The 12,023-nt window shown below is 47.0% G+C and overlaps 1 protein-coding gene across 1 annotated transcript in view; it reads left to right on the forward strand.

Annotated features, from left to right (window-relative positions):
• The window catches only part of LOC139279321 (prolyl endopeptidase-like), a 33,644-nt gene extending 21,913 nt beyond the window's left edge, over positions 1–11,731 (forward strand). Inside the window, exons 11-15 of the mRNA XM_070898443.1 lie at positions 2,078–2,214; positions 4,451–4,545; positions 5,223–5,354; positions 8,300–8,456; positions 10,206–11,731. Of these exons, the coding sequence (XP_070754544.1) occupies positions 2,078–2,214; positions 4,451–4,545; positions 5,223–5,354; positions 8,300–8,456; positions 10,206–10,497 (813 nt within the window). The 3' untranslated portion in view covers positions 10,498–11,731. The remainder of the gene's footprint in view (positions 1–2,077; positions 2,215–4,450; positions 4,546–5,222; positions 5,355–8,299; positions 8,457–10,205) is intronic.
• The last annotated feature ends 292 nt before the right edge of the window (positions 11,732–12,023 follow it).

Here is a 12,023-nt window from a genome sequence, read left to right on the forward strand (position 1 = left end):
CAGGTGTCCGTACAGCCTGGGAAAGGTGGCGGGGCATCGGGGATCCCAGGGTGGCAGCGTCCAGGGACCAAGGTAAGTGGTTCTGTTTATTTTTTTCAGCATTTATGTATTAATGGGACCAGTAGGGAAGTGTGGGTGCGGGTGAGGGAAATTGTCAGAAACTTTTTTTTCCACTTTTTTTCATCTCGCATACCGGCAGCCTACCATCGGGAAATTCGGTCGGCCTCCTGAGATGCCGCTCCATTGGCACCCGAGGGTGAGTGTGCATCCCCACTTTTAGCGCTGCTGTCTCACCTTTGGGGGGGGCAAAACTGAATTTTGCAGTTTGAGGCGGCATCTGCCGCTTGGCGTTAAAATCAGCACTCAGCCTCAAAAACGGCGGAACCGAATTTCGACCCCATAAAATTCTTAAGGAGCTTGACAGGGTTAATGCTGAGAGAATGTTTCCCCTGGCTGGGGAATCTAAAACACAGGGTCACAGTCTCAGAATAAGGGGTCGGCCATTTAGGATTGAGATGAGGAGAAATTTCTTCACTCAAAGGGTTGTGGATCTTTGGAATCTTTTGGGAACTAAGGAACTTAAAGGATATGTGGATAGAGCAGAAAGGTGGAGTTGAGGTAGAAGATCAGCCAGGATTTTGTTGAATGGCAGAACAGGCTTGAAGGGCCAAATGGCCTACTCCACCAATATTTCTTATGTTCTTCTGTTGTAATTAGGAAATGGGGCAGCTAATTTACGCACAGCAAAGTCCCGCAAACAGCAATGAGATAAATGACTAGATAATCTGTTTTAGTGATGTTGGTTGAGGGATAAATATTGGCCCCAGGGCACTGGGGAGAACTCCCCTTCAGAGATTAGTACCTGTTACTGAACTCAGTATTCTTCGAATATATAGAAAGAGAAACGAAAGCCACTGGGCAGACCCAGAGCTGGAGAATTCTCTCGTGCATACGGATAGCCAGGGCATTCAACTGCACCTGAGCAACTGAAAACTGGCTTCAATTCAGAGAAATACTTCCAGCTCATCCCTCAAGTGGCTTAATTATTCATTCATATTCTGCCGAGCTATACAGACCAGAATGCTCCAGGTTTTCTGCATGATGCTTGTTGGGCTAGCAGATTTCAGTCATGGCTCTACAATTGGTCTCAGTGCCCCAGGTCAGGAAGGGGAGGAAGCGGCCAGGATCCTTCTTCCATTGACCTCCTCTCCCTGAGGAAGAATGAGCTGAGTTAAGCCAGGCTCAAACTCAGCTGGCATTCCCCAACTGTTGAATAACCTGTCATCACCCATTGGAGGTGATTTTGGTGAGAGTGTAAAACAAGCGATATCGGATAGGCCTCCTGTCACACATCTCTCTCCATTTTCCTTTCCATTCAAGTGGGTTTGCACCGGAAGCAGCGAGTGTCCCAACTCGCACCAAGTTCCGCTCACCCATCACCCCTGTGCTCGCTGACCTACATTGGCTCCCTGTTAAGCAACGCCTCAATTTCAAAATTCTTATCCTTGTTTACAAATCCCTCCATGGCCTCGCCCCTCCCTATCTCTGTAATCTCCTCCAGCCTCACAACACCACAAGATTTCTGCACTTTTGAGCATCCCTGATTATAACTGCTCAACCATTGGTGGCTGTGCCTTCTGCTGCCTGGACCCCAAGCTCTGGAACTCCCTCCCTAAACCTCTCTTTCCTCCTTTAAGACGCTCCTTCAAACCTACCTCTTTGACCAAGCTTTTGGTCATCTGCGGTAATTTCTTCTTAAGTGGCTCTGTGTCAAGTTTATTTGTTTTGTCTTGTAACACTGCTGTGAAGCACCTTGGGACGTTTTACTACGTTAAAAGCGCTATATAAATAAAAGTTGTTGTTGTTGAAAGATAGTCAAAGACTGGCAGACATTTTGCCACCGGTTAAACTATAGCCCACCAAGGAATTAGAACCTTCAGGAGAAGAGGGGCAAGACTGAGAGAGTCAAAGTTATTGGCAATGGGTTACACATGGCCATTGACCTAGTTAGGTATTCGCTGATTGGTTTGTTTTAATTGCCCGCTACATCACTGATGTCACACTTTTTGTCTCATAGGTTTTTTACCCTACTAAAGATGGGACTAAGATCCCAATGTTTATTGTCCACAAGAAAGGGATCAAACGAGACGGTTCCCACCCAGTATTCCTACATGGCTATGGAGGATTCAACAATTCGCTAACTCCATATTACGAGTAAGTTACAGATGGTACTGAGCTCTTTACAGCTAAACCTAGTGTAGAAACACCTTACGGGGCCTTTTCCACTCATGGCCCCATGCGCACGCAGCAGGTACTTTATTGTGCTGTCCCTTTAAAGGACAGTGAGAAATAATTTGGATCCACAATAAAATGTTATATTGTTCCTGGGTATCTAGGATTCTAAATCAGCGATATTAATTTTTACATTCAAGAGATTAGGAAACAGATTTTCTATTCTTGGCCTTGGAGGGGGTGCAGTGCAGATTCACCAGGGGTGGGGTGGGTGCAGTTAAAGGGTTGAATTATGAAGACAGGTTGCATAAACTTGGCATGTATTCCCTTGGCTTTAGAAGTTTGAGGCAGCACTAATCCAGGTATTTAAGATGATTAAAGGAGTTGATAGGGTAGACAGATACTATTTCCTCGGGAGAGTTCAGAACAAGGGGACATAACCTTAAAATTAGAGCTAGGCCGTTCAGGAGTGAAATCAGGTTGCAATTTTTCACACAAAGTTTAGTAGAAATCTGGAACTCTCACCACCAAAAGGCTGAGGATGCTGGAGGTCAATTCGAGCTTTCAAGACAGAAATTGATAGATTTTTGTTGGGTAAGGGTATCAAGGGCTATGGAACAAAGGCGGAAAAATGGAGTTCAGATACAGATCAGCCACAATCTAATTGAATCATGAAGAGACTCAAGGGGCTGAATGGCCTCCTCCTGTTCCTATGATTCTGTGCCTGGGTGTATTGAGCTGATTGTCCACAGGGACTAGAGGGAAACCAAGCAGGGTGACTCATACACGGGTAAGGAAGCCTGCTCAATTTATTTAAATGTGTGGAAAATCAAGCATACAACCATAGAACAACTTGCATTTATATAGCGCCTTTAATGTAGTAAAACTATCCTAAGGCGCTTATAACCATGTAATCCTTCACACTCAGTTGATATAATTCACTGTCTCAGTTGATCCAATACACCAGCCCAGTTGATCCAATACACCGTCCTAGCACATTCTTCCTCACAGAGGGGGGGGGGGGGGGGGAGTCAATGGCTAGCGAACAGGCACAAGGGATGTTCGGTTCTGGTCATTTCGGGGCGGTAATGGTGATGGGGAGGTAAGGTTTGTGCCCGATAACAGTTTGCCCCCTCAGTCAGGAAAATTCATCAGCTGGGCCCTGAGTGTGGGGCAGAGCGCTAAGGGAGGCATTACAAACCTCTTTTAGGGCGCAAGGCTGGCTGAGCAACCGAAAATCCGTTGCGAAAGAGCCGGCCTCGGAGCACCCTAAGAGAGGCTTCTAGGAGTGGCAAAAAAAATCGCACCTAAAAACACAACAAACATTCCCAATACCTTAAACACCCCACAATATAGCTACATCACAAAAATAAAACTAAACAAAGCAATCAAACTTACCTCATTCCCCAATTCCCATCATTCACCACTGCCAGGACAGCTCTGACCGCCTGGCTTTCAAGGTGGTCCCGCTAGGGGGTGCTATAGGGTGAGCGCACAACAAATTTCACCGCACAGTTGGAACCGGCAGCGTTGCATGCCGGCTCGCCACTCCCGGGTGGTGCTGCTCTGCAACCGGCAACAAATTTCCCGGCGGGGTGCAGGGAGCTGGCCGCCTGCCCGGAAACCATCCCTGCCGCCATTACCGCCCCTCCGGGGCGCGAACGGAGGCGGCAACATAGGAAAAACCCAGCCCTTCGACCCTGACCGACCCCTCCCCTTCCTGAGAGCCCCATTACTGCACTATTTGAAGAAGAGCAAGGGAGTTCTCCCCGGTGTCCTGGCCAATATTTATCCCTCAACCAACATCACTAAAACAGATTATCTGATCATTATCACATTGCTATTTGTGGGAGCTTGCTGTGTGCAAATTGACTGCCGCGTTCCCACATTACAACAGTTCAGTAGTATTGCATTGGCTGCGAAACGCTTTGGGACGTTCTGAAGTCGTGAAAGGTGCTATAAAAATGCAAGTGTTTTTTTTAAATCGCCCATTTAATACATCACCGCTTGCACTGATTCCAACAGAAAATGATTTCAGGCATCAGTTATGGCTATCGGCAGGGACAACACATTCAATCCAAGCGAAGTACTTCGTTTGAAATCCTAGGCTCGTGTCCAATCACCAGAGACAGTTCAGTCCCCTGTTATTGATTGTAGGATTATTATGGTTTGTTTAATCACCCTCTCCCACCTTTTTACTGCCACCTGCTGTTTCCAGCATTGCGTACCTGATTTTCGTCAGGCACCTGGGAGGGATCCTAGCTGTGGCCAATATACGAGGAGGAGGAGAGTATGGAGAGACTTGGCACCAAGGTAAGAGATTCCAGAGAAGCTGTCCTTCACCTCAGCTTCACTTCATTCACTTCATTTAACTCCAGCCAAGGGGAAACAGCCTCTCTACCCTGTCAATCCTCTTCAGAATCTTGTATGTTTCAATGAGATCACCTCTCATTCTTCTAAACTCCAGAAGGCCCAAAGTACACAATCTCTCATCATAGGACAGCCCTCTCATCCCAGGAATCAGTCTTGTGAATCTCCGTTGTACTGCCTCCAAGCAAGTATATTCTTCCTTAGATAAGTAGACCAAAACTGTGCACAGTTTTCCAGGTGTGGTCTCACCAAGGCCCTGTACATTTATAGCAAGACTTCTTTACTCTTATACTCCAACCCCTTTGCAATAAAGGACAACATGCCATTTGCCTTCCTTATTGCTTGCTGTACCTGCACGCTAGCTTTCTGTGTTTCTTGCACGAGGATACCCAAATCTCCCTGAACAACAACATTTAAAAGTTTCTCACCATTTAAAAAATATTCTGTCTTTCTATTCTTCCCACGAAAGTGAATAACTTCACATTTCCCCATATTATACTCCCATCTGCCACCTTATTGCCCACTCATTTAGTCTGTCTATATCCCTTTGCAGGCGCTTTGTGTTCTCCTCACAGCTTACTGTCCCACCTGTAACCTGGTTTGTTTTTCATTCTCTGCAGCTGGGATTCTGGGTAACAAGCAGAACTGTTTTGATGATTTCCAGTGTGCAGCTCAGTACCTGATCCAGGAGGGATTCACCTGCCAAGAGAAACTCACCATCAACGGAGGCTCCAATGGGGGACTGCTCGTCGGTAGGGAGTCCCAGTCAGACAATGATTGAGTAAAACAAGTCTGAGAGCGGTGTTGAGGATATTTAGGATACATGTGTCACTCATACATTGCACTAGGAAAGCCCAGAATTGAACAAACTGTCTTTGAGCTGAGCCATTTGGTCCATGAAAGGATCAGGTACAAATCCTATACTGCACAGAACTAGGAACTAGGTGATCTCAGGAGGCCATGGCACATACAGCTGTCAGCTTTAGCTGCCCTGGGTTAGCAAGGCGGGGGGGCGGTAGGCACGGTGGAGTGGGGAGCAGGAAAGCAGTTACTGATTGCTATCTACTGACTCTTACTGGAAAGTGTGTTTGTAAGGATTCCTGTGAGAGCATCATTGGAGTTGGTCGTAACACTCCAATTGCGCACAGCAAGGTCCCACAAACAGCGATGAGATAAATAAGCAGTTAATCTGGGTTTTTTTATTAATGTTGGTCGAGGGATAAATATTGGCCTAGGACATCGGGGAGAACGCTCCTGCTCTTCCTCAAAATAGTGCCACGGGATCTTTTACACCCACCTGGGAGGCATGGCCTTGGTTTACGTCTCATCTGAAAGATGGCAACTCCGACAATGCAGCACTGAGGGTGTCAGCCTAGATTTTGTGCTCCAGTCTCTGAAGTGGGACTTGAATCCACAACCTTCTGACACAGAGTGCTGCGCTGGATTGCCAGATCGGTAGATTTAAGTCTGAGGCTATCACGTTGATTTTGTACGGTTGAAGTCTTGGATACATTGCAGAGATAAGGCACTAGATTAATCTCTAACGTCATTGGACTCAGTTATAGGGAAAGGTGAGAAAAATTCTTCAGAATAGGGGATCTTATAGAGGTGTGTAGAGGACCAAATGGATTAGAAAGTGTTAATCCCAAGTTAAGGACAAGGGGGACATAGTTACAAACAGGCAAAACGCAAGTTCAAAACTCGAAGCAGTTCGCACAAAGTGTGATTATAGAAACATAGAAATTTCCAGTGCCGAAGGAGGCCATTTCAGCCCATCGTGTCCGCGCTGGCTGACAAAGAGCCGCATGGCCCTCGGTCAGCAGCCCTGAATGTTACATATAAACCTATGATCAATGAACAATGGCGTAAAGGTAAAGAGCACCCAGCCCAACCAGTCCAGACCCCACACACAACTGCAACACCCCTTGCACTGAAACATTCTACACTCCACCCCAACTGGAGCCATGAGATCTCCTGGGAGAGGCAAAAACCAGATAAAAACCCAGGCCAATTGGGGAAAAAAATCTGGGAAAATTCCTCTCCGGCCCATCCTGATGATCGAAACAAGCCCAGGAGATCACCCTGGCCGTATTCGATTCCCTGCAGTACTTACCATCATATTTGCGCCAGCCAACAAGAGGTTATCCAGTCTAATCCCAATTACCAGCTCTAGGTCGGTAGCCCTGCTGGTTACGGCACTTTAAGTGCCCATCCAACCAGCTTTTAAATGTGGTGAGGGTTTCTGCATCCAGCACCCTTCCAGGCAGTGAGTTCCAGACCCCCACAACTCTCTGCGTGAAGAAGCCCCCACCTCAAATCCCCTCTGAACCTTCCACCAACCACCTTAAAACTATACCCCCTCATAATAGACCCCTCCACCAATGGAAATAATGCTATCCATTATATCCAGGCCCCTCAACATTTTGTACACCTCAATGAGGTATCCTCCAACCTCCTCTGTTCCAATGAGAACAAACCCAGCCTATCCAATCTGTCCTCATAGCTAAGATTCTCTATTCCAGGCAGCATCCTCGTAAATCTCCTCTGCACCCTCTCTAGTGCAATCACATCTTTCCTATAATACAGCGACCAGAACTGCACGCAGTAGTCCAGCTGTGGCTTAACCAGAGTATTATACAATTTAAGCATAACCTCCCTGATCTTGTCTTCTATGCTTCGGCCAATAAAGGCAAGCATTCCGTATGTCTTCTTAACCACCTTATCCATCTGGCCTGCTATTTTCAGGGATCTGTGGACAAGCACTCCAAGGTCCCTTTGTTCATCTACACTACCGCTTAATGTGTATATCCTTTCCTTATTAGCCCTCCCAAAGTACATAACCTCACACTTCTCCGAATTAAATTCCATTTGTCACTGCTTTGCCCAGTTGACCAGTAGATTTTTATCCTCCTGCAGTGCATGACTTTCCTCTTCATTATCAACCATACAATCAATTTTAGTGTCATCTGCAAACTTCTTAATCATACTCCCTATATTAAAATCTAAATCATTGATATATAACACAAAAAGCAAGGGACCCAGTACTGAGCCCTGCGGAACCCCACTGGAAACATCCTTCCAATCACAAAAACATCCATCGACCATTACCCTTTGCTTCCTACCTCTAAGCCAATTTTGGATCCAACTCACCACCTTGCCCTGGATCCCATGGGCTTTAACCTGCGTGACTAGTGTACCATGTGGGACCTTATCAAAAGCTTTGCTAAAGTCCATTGTATGCACTACCCTCATCGACCCTCTTGGTTACCTCCTCAAAAAATTCAATCAGGTTAGTCAAACACGATCGTCATTAACAAATCCATGTTGACTGTCCCTAATTAATCCTTGCCATTCCAACTGTAGATTTATCCTGTCTTTCAGGATTTTTTCCAATAATTTTCCCACCACTGAGGTAAGGCTGACAGGCCTGTAATTACACGGCCTATCCCTTTCTCCTTTCTTAAATAAGGGTACCACGTTAGCAGTCCTCCGGCACCATGCCCAAATCCAAAGAGGACTGGAATAGTCTTGGGTCGGGAGTGGATACAAAAGTCTGGAGTCATTTGAGAGGCAGTTAGGAGCTGCGATGGGTGGGCAGTAGATTTCTGTGGATAGAAGGCTAGCGGGGTGGAATGGCCTCCCTCACCTTGTCTCGGTGATATATTAGCATTTTATGATTGCAGTATCTCTCTTGCAGGTGCGTGTGTGAACCAGCGACCCGACCTGTTCGGCTGTGCCGTTGCTGAAGTCGGCGTGATGGATATGCTCAAGTTTCACAAGTTTACCATCGGCCATGCTTGGACCACCGACTACGGCTGCTCCGATACGAAGGAGCAGTTCGACTGGCTCATCAAGTGAGTGAGCTCTGGAAGGGACTTGTGTCACATCCCTGGTATCTCATGTTATGGAGCTGGTTGCACTGACGTATTTAATAAACATGTGCTATCCGCTGCAGGGAACTGCCTTCACATCCACTAACATTGAGCCTCTCAGTTGAATTTCAGAGAAGTATAATTCTACAGGCACTGACTCTCACTGGGGTACAGTTCCCCATGCACTGACTCTCACTGGGGTACAGTTCCCCATGCACTGACTCTCACTGGGGTACAGTTCCCCATGCACTGACTCTCACTGGGGTACAGTTTCCCATGCACTGACTCTCACTGGGGTACAGTTCCCCATGCACTGACTCTCACTGGGGTACAGTTCCCCATGCACTGACTCTCACTGGGGTACAGTTCCCCATGCACTGACTCTCACTGGGGTACAGTTCCACAGACACTGACTCTCACTGGGGTACAGTTCCACAGACACTGACTCACTGGGGTACAGTTCCCCATGCACTGACTCTCACTGGGGTACAGTTCCCCATGCACTGACTCTCACTGGGGTACAGTTCCACAGACACTGACTCACTGGGATACAGTTCCACAGGCACTGACTCTCACTGGGGTACAGTTCCCCATGCACTGACTCTCACTGGGGTACAGTTCCACAGACACTGACTCACTGGGATACAGTTCCACAGACACTGACTCACTGGGATACAGTTCCACAGGCACTGACTCTCACTGGGGTACAGTTCCCCATGCACTGACTCTCACTGGGGTACAGTTCCCCATGCACTGACTCTCACTGGGGTACAGTTCCCCATGCACTGACTCTCACAGGGGTACAGTTCCACAGACACTGACTCACTGGGGTACAGTTCCCCATGCACTGACTCTCACTGGGGTACAGTTCCCCATGCACTGACTCTCACAGGGGTACAGTTCCACAGACACTGACTCACTGGGATACAGTTCCCCATGCACTGACTCTCACAGGGGTACAGTTCCACAGACACTGACTCTCACTGGGGTACAGTTTCACAGACACTGACTCTCACTGGGATACAGTTCCAAGGGCACTGACTCTCTCTGGGCACATAGAAACATAGAAAATAGTTGCAGGAGTAGGCCATTCGAGCCTGCACCACCATTCAATAAGATCATGGTGATTGTTCACCTCAGTACCCCTTTCCTGCTTTCTCTCCATACCCCTTGATCCCTTTAGCCGTAAGGGCCATATCTAACTCTCTCTTGAATATATCCAATGAACTGGCATCAACAACTCTCTGCAATAGGGAATTCCACAGGTTAACAACACTCCTCATCTCAGTCCTAAATGGCTTACCCCTTATCCTTAGACTAGATCCCCCCGGTTCTGGACTTCCCCAACATCGGGAACATTTTTCCTGCATCTAACCTGTCCAGTCCCGTCAGAATTTTATATGCTTCTATGAGATCCCCTCTCATCCTTCTAAACTCCAATGAATACACCTTCCCCAAATGCCCATTTATCATGGGTGACCCTGGAAAATGAGTTTCAAAAGACTGTTCTATCATGGAATGGATGGTCATAGCTAACCTAATCCCATCCCCCCCCCCCACTATCTGTGCGTGTGTACTTTCCAACAGGAACCCTTACTGACCAGTTTCCATCTCCCTCGCCCAATGGCACTGAGGCCAATTATAGAGCTGTTACCAAATAAAGGGGGGGGAGGTGGCAGGGGAATGGGAATCTTTTTAACAATAATGAATATGAATTACTTCTTCCCCTAGATACTCTCCGCTCCACAACATCAAGGTACCAGAGGCAGGGGTCCAGTACCCAGCCATGCTGCTGCTGACTGCTGATCATGATGACCGCGTGGTGCCCCTTCATTCTCTGAAGTACATTGCTACCATACAGCACATAGTGGGGCGCAGCCCCAGTCAGAAAAACCCTCTCCTGATCCGAATCGACACCAAATCCGGGCACGGGGCTGGAAAACCCACCACCAAGATGATCGAGGAAGAGTCGGACATCTACGCCTTCATCGCCGAAACCTTGCAGCTGGACTGGGTGCAGTGAGGGAGGTCTTACTTAGTCTGAAACGAAAATAAAGTTGACTGCTACTTTTACGAAGCAGACTGAAACACTTACTTGTTTTAGCTCATTTTCTCCCTCTTTCTGTGCTTCATCTTTTGGACTGGATTTCGATTGCCTGAGGGGTTCGGAGAGGAATTTTCCACAGAATTTTTTCCCTTATTGGCCCCGACTTTTTTGCCTCTCCCAGGAGATTACATGGCTGCGGGAGTAGGTGGAAAGTGTCTAGTCTCGATGCTCCAGCCATCACGGGAGCGGGTCAGTCTTTGATGGGCCAGCTGGTCTATTCCTGACCGCCATTCTTTTACGATCCAGTTGAGAAGGCAGGTGGGACTCTGGTATTGCTTCTGGGAGCTGCAATCTTCCAGCTGCACCACCCTCTATAGCAATAGTGAACCTCTCAGGCACCACAATCCTGCACTCTGGAATTCCATTTCCAAATCCTTTTCTCCATTCTCCCCCCACTCTGCTACCCCCCCCCCCCCACCCCCACCCCTAGCTTTGCTACCTCGCCGTCCTTCAAAAAACCTCCATGAAACTTGGCTCTTTGACCATGATTTCAATTCCCTCCTTTTAAATGATCTTTTGCTTCCTGCTCAATGTCCACTACTCACCCAGAGGGTGTGGAGCACTTTGGAAGGTTTCCTTGTGTGAAAGATGACATATAAATGTATGTTTTGGCCTCCAGTGGTTCCCACTGGTTGCTGCTCGGTTATGGGACCTTGATTTAATTAAAGCTTTAGGCTGATTCCTCATCTAAAGCACATTGTGACCCTGCCTGCCCTCTTCGGTGGACATTAAAGATCCCATGGCATTATTTGAAGAAGAGCAGAGGAGTTCCTGCTGGTATCCTGGACAACATTTATCCTTCAATCAACATCAGTAAAACATGATCTGGTCGTTTAGCTCACTGCTGTTTGTGGGATCTTGCTCTGCACAAATTTACTGCCACGTTACCTACGTTACAACAGTGACTACAATTCAAAAGTAATTAATTGGTTGTAAAGTATTTTGGGACTTCCTGAGGTCGTGAAAGATGCTATATAAATGCAAATCTTTCTTTCACTCTCTCTTGGAGCGTTCAGTCTAACACTGAGCTATATCCTCTTGTACCACTGCTGACTGTTGTAGTAATAATGCTGATTCAGAAACCTTGTAGACAGAAATCATCTTTGAGATTGTACCTGGGCAAAGAATGAAATAAACAGCCACACTGTGTAGATCGCTTCTTTTAAAAAAAAATGAATGGTGTAATTCTGAATTAAGAGTGTGGTGAAAATATGGAACAGATTGCCCCGGACACAGGAAATGGTGATAATGTCATCAGATGCAAGAGGGAACTGGATAGATATATGGCAAGAGAAAGGGGTATGAGAGGTGAATCCAAATATGGTACATTTCAATCTTTAGGACCCCTCAGCACTATTCAAAGAAGAGCAGGGGAGTTCTCCTGGTGTCCTGGTCAATAGTTATCCTTCAACCAACACAATCAACTAAAACAGACTATCTAG

This window comes from Pristiophorus japonicus, chromosome 14, assembly GCF_044704955.1.
Source record: "Pristiophorus japonicus isolate sPriJap1 chromosome 14, sPriJap1.hap1, whole genome shotgun sequence".
NCBI lineage: Eukaryota > Metazoa > Chordata > Chondrichthyes > Pristiophoridae > Pristiophorus > Pristiophorus japonicus.